The sequence below is a fragment of the Paroedura picta genome, chromosome 11, assembly GCF_049243985.1.
Source record: "Paroedura picta isolate Pp20150507F chromosome 11, Ppicta_v3.0, whole genome shotgun sequence".
In the NCBI taxonomy this organism is placed as follows: Eukaryota; Metazoa; Chordata; class Lepidosauria; order Squamata; family Gekkonidae; genus Paroedura; species Paroedura picta.
Genome location: NC_135379.1, coordinates 20,744,007 through 20,762,540, shown reverse-complemented (window position 1 = coordinate 20,762,540; position 18,534 = coordinate 20,744,007). Strand labels below are relative to the sequence as shown.

Below are 18,534 nucleotides of genomic sequence, written 5' to 3'. Positions count from 1 at the left end.
TTGGCAAAAGCAATACTTATTTTGTTGCCATATCAGAATGATATATTCTGCATTTGGATGTCTCCAAGGGAATCCTATTTGTCAGATCTCTAGAACTAAGTATTCTTGGGGGCTGCATGAAGGCCTTTCCTGCTCTTCCAAGCTCAACCTTCTGTTTAAAACAGATGCTGCCAGTCGGCAAAGGCTGTTGCCTCCACTAATTCACCGGCTGTTCCTTTTCTTTGATGATTTCAGTGTACAAACATCGGCCCTTTTTATGGTTCTTTTGGTTGTAGAAAAGCCAAAAAAACATTATCTCAAAGAATATTTTGAGCATCACCACATGTCTTTTCCTCATGTGCATTCCATCATTTTGATAAGAATTTTACCATAAATAGAAAATTATTTGGGATATGAATGTCTCCATGTCTCTGTCATAGATGCTGGAGTGAATCCAAGGAGAATCTTCAACCTAACCACCATTCCACCATCTCAAGCAGCTCTTTTACTGGAAGAAGAGCTAACTTGAGTCGCTACTTAAGTCTCCTGAGTCTAGTTGAAGGCTTCAAACTTTGTGGACTCTGATTTGGAGAACCTGGTTTGATTTCCCACTTTTCCATGTGAAGCCTTTTGGGTGATCTTGGACCAGTCACAGTTCTCTCAGAGCTCATAGAATTGAGTTGGAAGGGTCCATATAGGCCATCTAGTCCAACCTCTCTCAGCCCCATCTACCTCACAAGGTGTCTGTTGTGGGAAGAGGAAGGGAAGGTGATTGTAAGGCACTTTGAGACTCCTTAAGGCAGGGGTAGTCAACCTGTGGTCCTCCAGATGTCCGTTTGCTGGAAGGGACTCATGGGAATTGTAGTCCATGAACATCTGAAGGACCACAGGTTGACTACCCCTGCCTTAAGGTACAGAAAAGTGGGGGTATAAATTTCTACTCCTTTTCTTCAGGTATTTATGTTTTCACAATGGGGATGGGCTGTGGCTCAGTGGAAGAGCCTCTGCTTTGCATGTGGAAGGTCCTCAATTCAATCCCCAGCATTAATAGTTTAAGGACTGGGCAGTAGGTGCTGTGAAAGACCTCAACATGAGACCCCGGAGAACTGCTCCCAGACTGAATTGACAGTACTAACCTTAATGGATCAATGGTACGATTCAGTAACAGACAGCTTCATGTGTGTCCATGTGAAAAACACACATACTTTGTTCTGTATATACGTATATTCTTCCATATTTCTCATTCAACCCAGCCAAAACTTCAGCAGTGATTAAATATTCATTCATTCCAACAGATTTTGACAATTTTATCGTTTGCAGTAAAACATTGTTCCAAACAACAGCAGACTCTTGAGTCAGTAAACATTTCAAATAAAAGAATATAAGCTGTAATTGAAACCATCTCTGGTTTGTTTAGCATCATTCATTGTTCTGAATGTCATATCTCATCTCTCAAGCAGTTATTGTGAAGCGTTGCTGGAAAAGTCATTGGCATACATAATAATGCCAGGAGGCATTTTGCTAAAATTGTTAATTTTACAACAGCATGATCAGGAATTAACTGGGCTGTACATAGAACCACATGTTGTGGTCACTGTAGCAATTATTTGGCTAAAGAAAAAAACTCTCAACGTTTTAATTGGGTAAATGGGAGGCCTGCTGATATCATTAAAGATTTCCGGCCACATTACCCGTAATCTCTTAACCTGCAAAATTCTGAGCATCAGAATTCGTGGTGTAGAAACACATAACTATAACAATGTGCTCCCCTCCCCCCACAAACTCCTACCCATTCAGCCATCATGTTAGGCCCAGAAATTTTTAGGATTATAAACATTTCTAACAAAGAGATTGCCCTGAACAGGGTGCTGCTTTAGGGTTCAGCAATGGAGGGGTGATCCAGTTTTACAAATATCCAATACTGGGTTTTTGAATCTTGCAAAGAATCTTCACCCTAACTGAATACTGAAATTGACATCCTAATTGCACCAGATTTTTGTCCTCCTTTTCCCTCCTGATGTTTCTGAAGAGTAAGGGAGAGGTTATGGCTCAGAGACAGGACATCTGTTTTTCATGCAAAAGGACTCAGGTTCACCTCCCAGCTTCGCCAGTTAAAATTATTTAGTAGTAGGTAAAGTGAAAGGCTTCTGCCTGGCACACTGGAGAGCTGCTGTCAGTCAGAATAGCCAACACAGATCTTGGTAGTCTGCTTCAGTATAAACCAGGTTCTTGTGTTCAACAAAAGAACATGTACTAAATCTGCGTAGGGAAGGTCTTGTACGTGAACTTCAATAACAAAACTGTTGAACCTAAGATTTAGCAGCAAACTCGACTTATTCTGGGCTAGAAATGCAAATTAGTATGAGATTACATCATAGACATTTGGGGTATCAATCCAGATGAGCGACAATTAAATTCCCACTGGGCAAACCCACCGTTTGTTGTTAATCTTGCACAAACCCCTTGCCCTCCTCCTCCTTGAGCATACAGAGCTTGATTATAATTTCCCCTCCTTGGTCGCACTCCCATTTGCCATTATATCCAAATTCAGGTTCCTTGTTGAATTGAAAAAGGAGTCATCTTGGTGTAGTGGTGAACAGCAGTAGTCTCTAATCTGGAGAGCCAGGTTTGATTCCCTGCTCCTCCACATGCAGCCAGCTGGGTGACCTTGGGCCAGTCATAGTCCTCTCAGTCCTCCCTCAGTCCCATCTACCTCACAAGGTGCCTGTTGTGGGGAGAGGAAGCAAAGGAGATTGTAAGCCACTTTGAGATAGAGGAAAGTAGGTTATAAAACCCTTCTCTCCTCCTCCTCTTCTTCTTCTGAAATTAGTTGACTGCATAGGTCAAAAGGTTCGAAACTTCAAGTTAATCCAAGTTCCGAATCCTGTTGAGTCAAGCAAATGCATCCCAACTTGCCAATGCCTGCGTTTGTACATCGCAGTGAATTGTACCTAAATTGAACTCTGAAGTGTTCCCAGACAAAGAGAAGGGAGTTAAAAGGAATAAGCAGCACGCATGAACAGCAACAATTTTTGCACCCAGTTGGAGATCAAATTGCAGCTTGTTGGGAATGCACCCAAAATACAAAGATAGCTGCCCTGTTCCCACTACTGTGGGTGTTCCACTGCACATAGTGAGCTCTTTCTTGTCCGTCAAGTGCTCCCACATTCCTTTCAGCAAGGAAGCAGATGGGTGTACAAAGACATCTATAAGTACAATGCATGCATAGCTGTGCCCTATTTACTGAAATAGGTGTATTAACCTTTTTCTCATATATGAGTGTCCACATGCCTGAAAGGGGATTTTACATTAAGTGGATTGAATATTGTGCTTACAGTCTGGACAGAAATGTTCTGAAGCTAGTGCTGAGCTGAATTTTCAAAGACAGGGGGCAAAGTCAGTTTGGATGTTTAGGTTGTGGATTTCAGTGTTCTAAAATCTGTGGGAGGCTCTATTAAAATCTGTGTGAGGCTCTAGAGGAGGGGTAGTCAAACTGTGGTCCTCCAGATGTCCATGGACTACAATTCCCAGCGAATGCTGGCAGGGCCAGTGGTGGGCATTGTAGCCCATGGACATCTGGAGGGCCACAGTTTGACTACCCCTGCTCTAGAGAAAATGGATGGATGACCTAATGTGTTAGTAACTTTTCTTTCCAGGTCATTTTGTTTGCTTCTCAATCTCCTTGCCAACTGAAGGGTATTCTGGAGCCATTTTTTAAAGCTTTTCTTTGTTCTCTTGCTCTGGAAGCATTGATTCATTCATGAGGAGAAATGGCAAAGACACACCGGTTTTAAAAAGGAGAGAAAACTATATCTTACTAAAAAATACATTTTTGTCTGAACCATAAAAAAGCTCATTGACGCCGCAAAAATCTTGAGATACAGAAGTCATCATTTTTAGTGCATTCTGGTCATTGATAGGTTTCTACAGTTAGGAATGGTTACGTTGTATACTTCTTGCATCTTAATGTTTTCATTCAACTGGTTTTACAGCACAGATGTAATGTGTAATGTGTTTATAGCGTCTTATATACTCAAAAGGTATAGATGGAACACTTTGTCCAGGGCAGTGATGAGCTGTATTCTTAATGTTTGGGGGCAAAAGTGGGGAACAACAACAACAACAACAACAAAGAACAAGAACAGTGGTTCTTATTTGCTGCTTTTCTCTACCTGAAGGAGTCTCAAAGCGGCTTACAATCGCCTTCCCTTTCCTCTCCCTACAACAGACACCCTGTGAGGTGGGTGAGGCTGAGAGAACCCTGAGTAATCTGCTCGGTCAGAACAGCTTTATCAGTGCTGTGGTGAGACCAAGGTCACCCATGTGGGGAATCGCAGATTCAAACCCGGTTTGCCAGATTAGAAGTCCGCACTCCTAACCACTACACCAAGCATGCTCTGGGACCAGAGCAAAATTTCTCCAGCAGCTTCCAGCTGATCCTTCAGCAGGATTGGATTCTGCTGGCTGCAAGGAGGCTGTTCCTGCAAATACATATGAGCAGGCTGCAATCTGTAGCTGGATCAATCTATACTCGTGTTCTTTCTATTCAGATTTGGGATTGATTTTTTTTGGTACTTTTTAAAGGAAAATATTAATTAACTGAACCAAGTTCTCCTAGCATTTTGTCATGTGATGAAATCATACAAGATTTAAGAGCAGGCCAGAATCTGAGGGACCAAACAAACTTTGCATGGTTTGTTTATTGAAAGAACAGTCAAAATGTATGAAAAATAAGGCAGGGAGAAAGAATCTAAATAGATGCATGTCCCTTTCAATACAGAGGACCATCTGATGTATACTAGATCAGGGATTTGGAGAGCAAAAGAAGAGGCCCTTGGATCAGAATGTTCCCTTGACCTACATACAATAACATAGTACAAACCTACTAATGACTCAAGTTGAATCAAAATCATTGGGAGATCCTGGCAACACATGAACATCTCTGCCAAATCTGCCATTGACTGTAATTTGCCAATGGTATGTCTATGTGCACAATTCATTACAAAAAAAAACTGCTGATGGTTCGTGCTGCCTCTTGCACCCGGAGGACAGTCATTCCCAGACAGTGAATCACAGACACTGTATAGCTTATAGCTTATAGCAAGTGATGTGGTAGTACAAGAACCTAAGGGCATCAGCACAGCAAGCTGTTTCCTCATGTGAACTCAGCACATCCAACCGTGGCATTTGGTGCACCTTGTCTTATGAAGAAGTATTCCACAACAATATTGAACTTTCATCGAAAAGATGCTCCCAGCCTTCTCCTCTTCCCAAATTCTTCCTAAATTCTGGACATCCAAATGGTCTTTTCTTATTTACGAAGCAGAACTAATGCGCTAGGACTCTCCCCTCGTTCTGATTTTTAATTTCTGAACCTGTTAAGAGTGGTCTCCATAGTGTAAGTGAACTAAAAGGGAAGAGGGGCATGAAAAGGGTTGCTCCTTTTGTTCGATGTCATGCTGGCATAGCATTCACCCGTGGAAAAGCTCTCTCCCGGTGTCTCAGTGAAACATGGCTGCCAATATGATCCATCTCTAGTGTGCTTCTTAAGCATACATTGTTGCTTTGCATAGACAGCCATTGAGTTTACATGTGAGTCTGCAAAAGGTGCACCAAGTCTCACTGGTAAGCGCTTTTGTCACATCTGCATGGCATGAAAGCTAGGAGATGGCTTGGCTCTGACCCTTCTCAAAGGAACTTGCAAAACCTGGAGCCATCCAAGGCCCTGCAGCTGATGTCCTGTTCTTGGCTCCCTGTCCTGTTCTTGGCTCCCTGTCCTGTTCTTGGCGCCCTGACCTGATTACATTTTCTAATGCGATTGCATACACCAAAGACCACGGCATTATCCCATGGGTCCCTAGCCAGAATAGTAAGTTTAACAATGAACAGGCTTCCTGTGTGCATGCTCAAAACGCCCCTCACATTAAGAAAGTGGTGGGGGAAACCAAATTGTTTTATAATCACATCAAGAAGGTGTGGGGGGGGGGGGAAGACTGCATTGTTTTAGCAATGAGCATGCATGCCTTGGCAATGTATAGGCAGAAAAGAAAAACAAACAAAAGGCAATAAAGGTCACAGCCAAGTTTGCATGCTTCGATTCTGAAATTTAGAAATGTGACTAGATAGAAGAAGACTTGGTTTTTATATCCTTCTTTTCACTACCCAAAAGAGTCTCAAAATGATTTATGATTGCCTTTCCTTCCTCTCCCCACAACAGACACCCTGTGAGGTAGGTGAGGTGGAGAAAGCTCTGACAGAACTGCTCTGTGAGAACAGCTCTAACAAGACTGAGACTGGTCCAAGGTCAGCCAGCTGGGAGAATATGGAGGAGTGGGGAATCAAACCCAGCATACCGGGAAGAAAAGATGTATTAGATCATTAGACAATTAAACACAATATGCTATTAACAACAATCCATGCTCTGTATCAGGGATTTGATTTTTTTTAAGGGAGTGAACCACACTGAAGCCAAGAAAGCAGAGCATGATGGCTGCAGAATGGCTAAAAATAACTGCATAACAGGATTTAACCGAGAGCAAGGAGTTGCTTCATTGAAGCTGCTTTTGCTTATTATTGAAAGGGAATAGAACAGTTGGCAGAAAAGATGGACCACCAGCTGATGACAGCACACACAGAGAGCAATCACCATCCAGGGAAGTAAACATTGGTCCCCTCTCAGCAAGCGTCTCCAAAAGGTGGCTGTGGAGCCAATTATTACTTGATTGTATGGTTTCTCTAGCTGTCCATACCTGGGACTAGTTCTCCTCGCAGCCAAGCCTTAACTCAATTCCTTTTTACCGGCATCACTTAGGGATCATTACACCTCTGTTCAAAGGCCAGACCAGGGCCTAGAGCTGAGGGGAAACCAAGTGAGAAGTCAGACACACAGCAGTGAGTTATAAACAGGGGGAGAGAGGTCAGAGTGTCTTTAGCTTCATCTCCCTTATTAGCAACAGAACAAATGCCACGTTTAATCAGCAAGGGGAAAGTCAAAACTGCAGCTGATGAACATCTACAGGCAGAGGAGGCATTGCCCCTTTTGGAAATCCTAATATTTTCTGTGCCAAGCTTCACAATAATTGCTCAGCCTCATCTGGAAAGCAACAAGGGTTAATATTTTGTTTCATCTTTCTTTCTTTTCTTTTTAAGCCCCCAGCCATCTAAAAGAGAATCGGGATGGGCTTCCTTCCCTCCCCTTAAGCAATAGAAAAGGATGCAGTCTCGCGGGTGATGGATACCATGCTGTGTGGCCGTGAGTTAAGTGAGTGGGGCAGAGGGAACCCAGGTCCAACGCACCGTCTCCACAGCTATTCAGCAACCTGTTTTGCAGGGGAACCTGGTTCGTTGCAAAGCATAACATTCAGTTAAGCCCTTCAGGCAAATTCCACTTATGCCAGGGAGGGAAGGGAGCTGTCCAGCAGCGTGAAGAGCAGGATCCAAGTCAAGGTGACTGAAACAGCAGGAGAGCTGTCCAGCCAGGTAAGTAGAGCTTGAGGCAGAATACAAGGAAGTGGTGAGAAAGAGCGAGTCACACCAGCAATGATGACGCAGCTCCTGAAGGACACGGTGGCTGGCCCTGCATCTCTACCCATTCCCAATGCAATAAGGGAACCACGCTGGTCACAGTTAACTATGAGGCTCTTCTGCAGAAGTTCTGCGAGGAACAGGAAAGCCTCTTGCTTGGAACTGAGGGGTTGCCCTTCACTTAGGATGATCAGCATCTTTGGTCTGAATTGGGAACCGTGGGAGAGAGAGAAGAGATGTTTTAATACCCCACTTTTCTCTACCCTAAGGAGACTCCAAACAGCTTACAATTGCCTCCCCCTCCCCATCAACAGGCAGGAGGGGCTGAGAGAATTATGAGAGAACTGTGACAGGCCCAAGGTCACCCAGCAGGTTAGGAGGTCACACAGCATGTGCAGGAGAAGGGAATCAAGCCCATTCCTCCAAATTAAAATCTGCATGGATGAGTGGTGTAGTGCAGGGATCCTCAACCTATGGTCCTCCAGATGTTCATGGACTACAATTCCCATGAGCCCCTGCCAGCATTTGCTGGCAGGGCCTCATGGGAATTGTAGTCCATGAACATCTGGAGGACCACAAGTTGAGGATCACTGGTGTAGTGGGTAAGAGCAGTGGCTTCTAATCTGGCATGCTGGGTTCAATTCCCTGCTCCTCCACCTGCAGCCAGCTGGGTGACTTTGGGCTTGCCACAGTACTGATAAAGCTGTTCTGACCAAACAGTCCTGTCAGAAGCTCTCTCAGCCTCACCCACCCCACAGGGTTCCTGTTTTGGGGAAAGGGAAGCGAAGGCAACTGTACGCTGCTTTGAGACGCCTTCTGTTAGAGAAAGGCAGCATACTCTTCTTCTTCGTACTAGTTTTGTTGTGAAATAAAACAACAGCTGAAATCGCACTATTGAAGTAAAGCATGCAGGGCATGAGCTGAGCAGGATGTTTAACTCTAGACATTTATTTGTTTGTTTGTTTATTTATTATTTATTTATTTATTATTTTTGTGATGTGTTTTATTCTAGAGTTTATGGTGCCGTCTTCTTCAAGCCAAACTGTGGATGATGCCACTGCTGAAAACGAGGCCTGTCTCTGAGCAGCCCTCCCTAAATCGCAGCTGGAATGAATTTTTCAAAGGGATGAGGAAAAGCCAAGGAATAGTGGGAGCTGCACAGAACAGTCTACATCCAGGTTGTTAGAACTGCACGGAGAAAAGACTTTGTGGATGGCGCGGCACCCTGTCTCCTTTGCCGTAACGCTCTTTGTGCAAGCACCTTGTTTTGTGTAGATCCAAGCAACGCTCCGCACACAGCAGCAGGACAAAAAAACACAAAGAAAACAATGGAAGAATCCTTCAGAAGCAGGAAAAGCAAATGAGAAGGCAAAACCAACAGCAATGGAAGAAGGAAAGTAAATGTTAGCAGCGTGGAATGAGGGGAAAGTTGGAAAACATTCTCTGTGTAGCAGGGGGAAAGGAGGAATGGATGGAAATGGAAATATGGGTAACTTTCCTAAGTACAGAACATTCAAGCACGTATTTTAACAGCATTCATAGTGTAGGGCCCAAAGGATTCCATCTCATCATGTGGAATTTTAAACATCCTTTGTAAAAGTAAAAACTGCTAAACCAAGACAGAATGCGGGCTTTGGGGAAAATGGATGGAGGAGGAGAGCATAAAAGTCAGGACTGTCAAGAGAGGCACTTAGTCCAAAACTGAAACCAAACAATAAGACCCCAGAATAATAGTGAGGCTGGGAGGTCTCAAACTGCTCCCAAATGCCTCAAATGTTGATCGAGAGCATTTAATGTATGTAAGAATAGGCATGGTTCAAGTTACATTCTGATTAGTAAACTTTTGACTGTACATCCTGATATATTTAGTATGTAAGACTGAAGTTCAAGAGGCATTTCTAAAGTCCTCTGAGTCACATGTAGCTAGTCAGAATATTCTTTTGGATCTCAATCTATATTTGGAAAATGGGTAAACAGTTAATATTGTCTCTAGCTGGGCCTATCAGTTTATCTTAAAAGGTTCCAACAGAAAATAACTACATTGAGCCTATTTAATAAACCCCTTAAACAAACAGATTTAACACAGTGGGATGACATTATTTAACTCTGAGCATTTAATATGAATTTGTTCTGTAAATTATAAGTTCAACTTCTCTTTTACATAGCAGCCAGACTGTTGTAGTGGTTAACGTGTCAGACTAAGGTCAGAGACACCTACGTTCAGATTCCCAGACTGCCAGGAAGCTCACTGGGCAACTTTGTGCCAGCCACAAGTTAGCCAGATTTACTGCATGTAGAGTTGCCAGCTCCTCCAGTGGAGGTGGAGGTTCCCTGCTGCCAGGACCTTCCCATTGCCAATCAGCTAGCTGGCAGAGGAACTAACTAGGACAGAGAGGAAGGCCCAGGTGATATCACCAATGATGTGGTGACATCATTTCCAGAGCACACAGGAAGTGACATCATCACTCAAGCAACATCCAGGTGGTGCTCTGGTATGTGGGCAAAACTTTGTGGTCGGAGACATTTTTAACCATGCCAGAGTATCACCAAGACTTCAGAGTTTGACATCATCATCTACTGTGCACACCAAAAGTGATGTTTTCACATCACCTGGGCTTCTCTCTCTCTCTCTCTCCTGGTAAGTCCCCTAAATCTTCTCACAAGGTTGTTGTGAGGATAGAGGGGGAACTGATGTATGCCATCATGAACTCTTTGGAGAAAAGATGAGAGAAATATATATTAGAGAGATTTTTTTAAATTGATTTATTTAATCTCTCCTAGAGTGTGTTGTAAGACCCATCATCTGTTGGAACCTTTATCTAATGTACCAGAGGAATGTTTTGAAAAATGTGTCTACGTGGGAGAAAAAGAACTCTTTGCTCAAAGAGAGCTGTAAGTGAGACACCAGATTAAAATAATCTCTATAAAGCATAATTATTCAATTTAATGATATTTTCAAAAAGAAATTTCCAATCCTGTACTCTGGGTTATTTAAAACTTGATTCATTACAAATGAAAGAAAACTACACAACCAGAGAAAATCAAGTTATAATGGATTTGACTCTGAATGAGAGCTGATGTACATTTCCAGGCAACACAATAAAAGAGATTTGTCAGACTTGAGGTTACCCTGCTCTTGGAAAACATGATGATGAGAAATTTAAACCACCCCCCACCCCCCGACAAAAACAAATTCATCCTTTTCATAGGCCAATGTGGCTTGATCAGATTTTCTATTAGACATAATAATTCAGTGCCATGACATTTCAAGAAGAAAAGGTCTATGAAAGAACAGACACTACACATCCCATTCTGTAAATGACCTTACAATCATGCCCAAACCTGAAGGACTCACTGGAGAGCTACTTGAATGATTGCTACATGAAAGAAAAAAAGCTGTGATCTATTCCCACCTCCCCAACAAGGGCATTAAAAAACCCCTCTTTTTTCTGCACTTCCCAAAATTCACTCAGTTCTTCTCTTGTTTGCTCAGGCATAGAAGAGTGATTGAAGAGCTGCATAACTGGTGGGACGTTTCAGGTCCTGTCTAGGATGTCCATCTTTTCTGAAAAGGCATCTCTGACATTTTAAGCTGCTTTGTAGGATTAGAGGAATTTCAGACCAGAAGACAAATTCCCTAGAGAAGACAATCTGTGCTCATAAAGTACTGGTCCTACTCTACGTTTGAAAGATATGAATTGACTCCTGCAAATTGTTCTGGCAATGGCTAATTACTGTGATAGACACTCCCTCTCCCCCAATATATCAGAGCTAGAGATAATGTGGTAAATACAAGCTCTCTTCTGAAATATCTGGGGTTTCCTGCATGCAAAAGAGGTGCCTTACTTATTGCTACACCTCAGCCCCTCCTCAAAATCAATTTAATGCTAGGGCTTAATAGCATTTTCAGAAAGGAGAAAAAGCAGGGCCCTTCATGAAAGATGGATTTTGTGGATTGGACCCACCTGCTCCTTATTAATATGTCATGGCAAAGTGGCAGAACATCTACTTTGTATGCAGAAGATCCTGGGTTCAGTTCCTAATAACCTCTGTGTGTGTTTGTTTTAAGTCAAATAGTAGTGAATGTGGAAGATAATTTGCCTAAGATTCTGCTGAGCATCTACCAGTCAGAGAAAGAACAACAGTCTGAGTGAGTCTACAGCAGTTTTATGTATTTAATAAACAAGGGAGATGTTGTGGCTGATAGCTGCCCATCTGCAGTCTGTCTTTGTGGATGCCTTTCCCTTCACATCTCTGCTATTTTCTCCCCAGTATTATCCCAACCGGATGAGACATACATCAGTTTATGTCACAAGAATAATTCACTCCAAGCACCAGAGAAGAACATTCCCAAACAAAGTTGGAGTTCGGCCTTCCAAAGTGTGCCCGTGAAATCTCAGTTGTCTCTCAGTCCAGGCTTTAAGTAAATGATTCATTCCACAGTGACACAGGTTCCAGGTTTGGTTTGATTTTTAAATCAATTCAAGCTTTTGACAATGATTCATTAGGGCTCAGGAGGAAGATTTTAATAATGCACATCATTCACATCTTCAAGGTGTAATGAATATTTTAAAAAATAGTCCTTATGAAATGAGGGCATGCAAATCAAACATCTGAATCACTTTTGAGTCCTCTCTTTAAATTTAAGGCGCTCACCAAGTCAAATCAGGTTATCTACTAAGTCCACCTGCCAGAATCATGGTCGTAGGGCAAAGAAAATGTTCACTTCTGGACATGAATTTCAGAGGGATAATCATGTGAATAATCAAACAAAAAAAGTGGATCTGTAGCTCCACGGTACAGCACTTGGTGTGCAAAGGATCACAGATTCAGATATCTTGAATTATTTAATTTGTATGCCACACCTCCGCAAATGGGCTAGGAGCAGATCACAGCAGTAATTATTAGTTATTGCACTTATTTCCCACCCTTTCTCTTTAGTCTCAGGCTGAAGTAAATCATACCAAAATATACAGAAATAGTGTCCGTGCGTGCAAAACATAGTTCAAAACAGTTAAAAGTAGCATACGACTTTCATCTGGCGAAGAACCACTTTCAGCCCAAATACATGAGCTGAGCTAGAGATCAGCAGTCTTACTTGGGAAGCTACACAGCCCTGTTGAACCTTAAAGATTAAAATTAACTATGATGTATACTTTTGTAGAACAGAGCCCAGCTGATAAAAGGGACTTTGGTTAATGAAACCATACAACATCATAAAATGGTGAGTCTTTAAAGTGCAACAATAGCTTTTGGGGTTCACTTTGAAGCACGCTGTCCTGCAATAGTTAAAGGTAAAGGTATCCCCTGTGCAAGCACTGAGTCATGTCTGACCCTTGGGGTGACGCCCTCTAGCGTTTTCATGGCAGACTCAATACGGGGTGGTTTGCCAGTGCCCTCCCCAGTCATTACCATTTACCCCCCAGCAAGCTGGGTACTCATTTTACCAACCTCGGAAGGATGGAAGGCTGAGTCAACCTTGAGCCGGCTGCTGGGATCGAACTCCCAGCTTCATGGGCAAAGCTTTCAGATGGCTGCCTTACCACTCTGCACCACAAGAGGCTCTGCAATAGTTATCTGAGGGGAAAAGGGAAGGCATCTTAAAATATTCAGAATGGACGTGCCCAAGCCACTGGCTCTGCCAAATGTAGCTCAGCATCCTCAGTATTCCACCCCGCCTAGTAACCTCCAGGTAGAGAGATTAGGGCAAGAACCCCCACTCTGTTTGACTAAGTGGAAGGGGGTTCACAGAGAAAACATGTAACTTTTCCAGGACATTTGCTGGATTGCTTTTATGCTTCTCAGTTCTGAGGAAATCAAAGGCTATGTTCTCAACTTGGTGTGTTGTGTAAACATTATTTTTACATCCGACAAGAATGCTTTCCTACATAATAAATCTTAATTTTACTTTCAGAGCCTTTTGGAGGGACCGGTGACTTGCTTGCCGTAACGGGCTTTTTGTGTTGGTAAATAGGTTTGCAGGGTTCCCAACCTCCAGATTGTGGCTGTAGGTCTCCAGGAACTATAACTGGTCTCCAGGCAACAGAGATCAGTTCCCCTGAGGAAAATGGCTGCTTTAGAAGCCCCTCCTCTCCCCAAATCCCACCTTCCCCAAATTTCCAGGCATTTCACAATCCAGAGCTGTCAGTCTTAAGGCTGTAGCTTATCCCCTTGGTGGGCTTACTGTGGTCTTCCTGCAGCTGAAGCAGCTCTCCCAGTAGCAGTAGGAGATATACAACCCTTTGACAAGTAAGGAAAAACTTACACTGCTATTAACTGAAAAATAACTCCAGAATAATTCCAGGTAAGGTCTTCCAATAGTCAATAATATATATAGTTCAGCATCTTAAGTGTAGTTGAGAGAAAGGGACCTGGCATACACTTCTTTTCCATCTAATTCAAAAACCACTTTTCATTACAATGATATAAATCACAGCTTTTATTTCATAATGTTGGATACTATACAAGCAGGATTTTTTAATTTTAAAAAATGTCTTGAGGTTTTTCTGTTCCGAAGATTGTTTTAAAAACCACAGTTCTCTTTGTTTGGTGTCCAGTTGAGTGAAACGTAATGCACTGTAGTTGCCTCTCAACTGGGCCGAGAGTGAAGGAGCCATTATGCCATTAGTCACTTTCCCATGGAGTTCTAGAACAACACTCTGGGTCTACTCTGAAGCCAAGAGCAACATTTCCACTAACATCTCAGCTACCCTCCACCCTTGCTATGTTTATGGACGGGAGTATTTTCTCATGATCTTTGGGTGCATGGAATATGCTGGAAAGCTGCTTGAAATCATTGCCCACGGAACCCTGTAGGTCAGGGAGGACAAACACATCGCCTGAGGTCCAGAACTGCCCATCTGACCTGCAGGCAACTGGTGCAAGGGAGGGAAGACAGGGGAGGGTGGGGGAGGGGAAAGCTGGTGCAGGTGGTAAGATGCATGTGGTCAAAGCTGTCAAGAAACAGAAAGGAAATGGCTGGGGGGGGGGGCTAATGGGCTGAGGTAAAATAATGTGAGGGGGAGGCAGCAAAGGCAGGGAAAGAGGTTTTCTCTTTTCTGCTTCCTCTGACCAATTCAATGAGGACCGACCAATTCAATGAGAACTCACATGGGGAAGGCAGTGACCATGTGGTGGGTTGGCAAGAGTGGCCGTGCTGAGGGGCAGTTTGCCAAAGAGATGGGACTGGTGGAAAAGGGCTGGATTGGGAGGCAACTAGGCTGTCTTGTACATGCCACTCTGAAGGAAAATACGTCCCAGCTCTGGAAGCAAGCGAAGGAGTAAAGGGAAAAAAGGATGTCACTGTCACTGCCACACATCTGAACAGCCATAGAGCTGGGAGGCAGAGCGTCCCAAGAGAGCAGATCTCTCTAGGATAAGAGATCTGAATTTTCTTGAACCTACATTACCCTTGGAGCAAATATTTTATTCAAGTAATGTAGCTTTTAAAATATACATTCTATAAAAATCAGTGGAAAACCTGGTCAAATTCAGACATGAAACACTTTCAGTTAAGACTATTACACACTTCAATGTAGGACATTGTGTCTCATATTGATTATGGTAGAAATATAGAATTAGCAGCAGTAGCTGGGATGCACACATGTCCATGTACTGCACACACAGAGAAAGAATCAACCATTACTGCAGTTGGGTTTTGTACTCTATTTCACTGAAGAGGGTGAACACTTTTCTCCTCCCTTCCTCCTTGTTGTTCTCTCAGTTATTCTGATGAAAGGTGGGAAGTACCTGGAGAGCCAAAGATGGAACCAGCTACAGTTCTTCCTAGCACAGGTTACTTGAGTAGGCCTACATTATACAGCCCCATACCGAGATTTGATTAGGGAGGATGAGGGGAAGAGAAAAATGCAGCACAGCCAAACAATGGCATCGCCTCTCAAGCTATCTCTATCATACTGACTCTAGTGGGCCTTTTCTACATTACTATCTACATTCTCATAATCCCAGCTGCAATCTATCTATGCGATCTCTTGGCCAAGACAACCTTCCATTGAGGATGCAGCAGTTACAGAAATGGTCAGTAATCTCCCAAAGGTGTTTGTTTCTAGATCAGAAATAGTCAGAGAAGGGCCTGTGGCACATGCTGCAGATGTTGGTATCTTGTAACTCAAGATTTCGGTAATGTAAAAAACAGCTGCATTCAAAAGCTGAGCAGCAGAATTCTGCTAGAAGTACAAAGATACATGGGGAGATTGGGTTGAAGACCCTTCCAACCAGTGTATGTTGAATATTTTAACGTCACATAAAGCCAGCACATATGTAGGAGTGCTAAAATGAATCAGAGAGTACATAAACAACCAAGAACAGCACACATACTCTACACGCTAGTGTACACTGTTTATTAACTTTTCCATAATCTGCGGTCAATTCTTTTGACAAGACAGAATTCATTTCGGAAATGAACTTACATTTAAAAGTACACCAAAAGGCAATGGGGCTTAAACATGACAGTAATGTTTTGCTGATGTACATACTCTTAAAGGACATGCACAATTCATAATCTGAGGTCTCTGTAGCAGGCTATCTTTTTAAAATATTGGTTTGTAACAAAGGGAGTTCTCAATGCTGAAGGAAAGTCTACTAGAGCAGTACTTCCTTCACAAAAATCAAAAACAAAACCACGAACTAAAAATATTAACTCAACGTATTTCCTTCTGCATTTTTTTATTTACTATATAATACACAATTAGGACAAATATACAGCCAAAAATGGGACAATAGTGCCCTCTTGGCCACAAAGAGAAGCAGGGGGAGAAAAAGACATTATAAAAATTGTATTTTTGAAGACCACACACACTGATTTTGGAGTGTTTCCAAAGCCAACAGGAAAAGGAAGCTCACAATGTCATTTACCCATCAGCAGTCTATTCACATTAACTGGCCCAAATAATCACAAGACTGGACACTTTGCTCCAATTATCTTTTAGGCCTATCTATATCATCAATAGCTGCCACTAATTTCTGTCGTGCTTTTTTGTTGATGTGCGATCCCAGACAAACATTCACCAAATTGTTCAATTGCTTGGTAGAATATTCCTGGCCAAAAAAAGAAAAGAAAGAAGTTTAAATTCAAACAATCTGAAGAGTTTGTTTGTTTGTTTGTTTATTTATTTATTTATTTATTTATTTATTTATTTATTTATTTATTTATTTATTTATTTGATTTTCATACTGCCCTTTCGTATGGCTCAGGGCAGTTCACAGAAAACATTGCAAGGGTATTACATAGAACAGTCTGAAAGCAAACACAGTCACAAATAACATATCAACAATAAATTAACAGAGGCTTCAAGTAGGGAAAAGGCAGGGTCCAAACCTGTTCTGCACCATACACAGAACCTGTTACTACCTAAAGAAATATTAAATGTTACATGTGGCTACTATTTCTGGCCATAAAGATAAAAAAGTATGGCAAATTATAATGGAAGTTACTCAGTCAAGTGCTGGTCAGAATGCAATTTTGCAAAGAAATTTAAATATCTTAAAGCACATAAAATTTTATTTTCCATTCTTTGGGGGAAAATATGAAAAACTGGCTAAGACTGAAAATAATGAAGAAAACAGACACTTCAAAATGCTGTTTCAACAGATCTGTTTTTAGGCCTCCCGCTCATATTTCTGATTTAGCTTTAGCTAAAGGATTGGAGAACAAATTAACAACATTATATCAGATCAAAAGAAACACAGAATTTTTAATTGCAAAAAACTCACAAAAGTTGGAAAACAGTTAACTGCTACAAAAACAGTGAGGTGTGCCAGGAAACAACTGCCTATTCAAACAGAACTCTGCTGTTAAGACACTGCCAGAACATCTGAATGATTAACAGGGGCAAAGACTAACAGCTTTTAACATTTCTTCTGCACTAGGAAGAAGGGTGAAAATGCGAAAACTCCTATCCAAGAAAAGCAATAGTCTAGCAAGAGAGAAACAGAAGGTGATCCAGAATTACACATTCAATGTGTCATTTTGGAAATTTCTAAATTGCAGCCATCCATAATTCCAACAATTCCACTGACTATGCCTTTAACTTCTATTGTTTAGAGCAGAGGTAGTCAACCTGTGGTCCTCCAGATGTCCATGGACTACAATTCCCATGAGCTCATGGGAATTGTAGTCCATGGACATCTGGAGGACCACAGGTTGACTACCCCTGGTTTAGAGAATGCAATAGTCACCTATAGCATATGTACCAGAATAACAACATACACATCTAACATAGCTATTTAGTATCTGGCACAGGGTCTTTGCATGAGTTGTGGATGGTGTAGTACATGTTTATGTCAGTTTTTGAAGGCTATTTTATTATCCCTGCTCTTTTAATTTTTTTTCTGGCAAACATAGGGAGCAAAATTTGCAGCTGAATTTAAGACTTTTTTTGGGGGGGTCAGATGATTAACTGGTGATCTTCTAGTGCCTGTGCACTTTGTCCTTCAAATGTCTCATCGAGTGAGAAAAACTAAACACAGCCACTGGCACATCCGAGCCATTTTGTTTCCAGGCCTTCCAGATGCAGCATATGGCATTGCTCCCCAGGCTATTACCACCCAGAATATTCCACCAGCTCACTGCAGATTAACGACAGTTCTACTGCATGATCAAAGGAGCATAGAATTATTAGCCTCCAAGTCAGCCTGCATGGTGAGAAGCCATGATTCTGGGAAACTTTCTCTCCAGTTTTTCTTCTAGATCAGGGGTAGTCAAACTGCGGCCCTCCAGATGTCCATGGACTACAATTCCCAGGAGCCCCTGCCAGCATTTGCTGGCAGGGGCTTCTGGGAATTGTAGACCATGGGCATCTGGAAGGCCGCAGTTTGACTACCCCTGTTCTAGATGGTCACATTACTTTAAAAATGTTTTTGATCTACCACCAAAAGGTTCTAGCACTTCTGTGAGCTCAATTCAACAGGAGAGGCTGCTGAAACTGGAGGATGGTTTGGTGCAAGGAAAGCAGGGCCTCACTGGCCGTGGCCTCAGCCTCCAGAAATGCACTCCCAAAAGTGGCCTAACAA

General features: G+C 42.3%; 1 protein-coding gene across 2 annotated transcripts in view; it reads right to left on the bottom strand.

Annotated features, from left to right (window-relative positions):
- Positions 1–15,848: 15,848 nt before the first annotated feature.
- VPS50 (VPS50 subunit of EARP/GARPII complex) overlaps positions 15,849–18,534 on the bottom strand; it is an 88,635-nt gene continuing 85,949 nt past the window's right edge. For both annotated transcript variants that reach the window (XM_077304418.1, XM_077304419.1), the window contains exon 28: positions 15,849–16,560. In XM_077304418.1, coding sequence (XP_077160533.1) covers positions 16,441–16,560 — 120 coding nt within the window. In that variant the 3' untranslated portion in view covers positions 15,849–16,440. The remainder of the gene's footprint in view (positions 16,561–18,534) is intronic.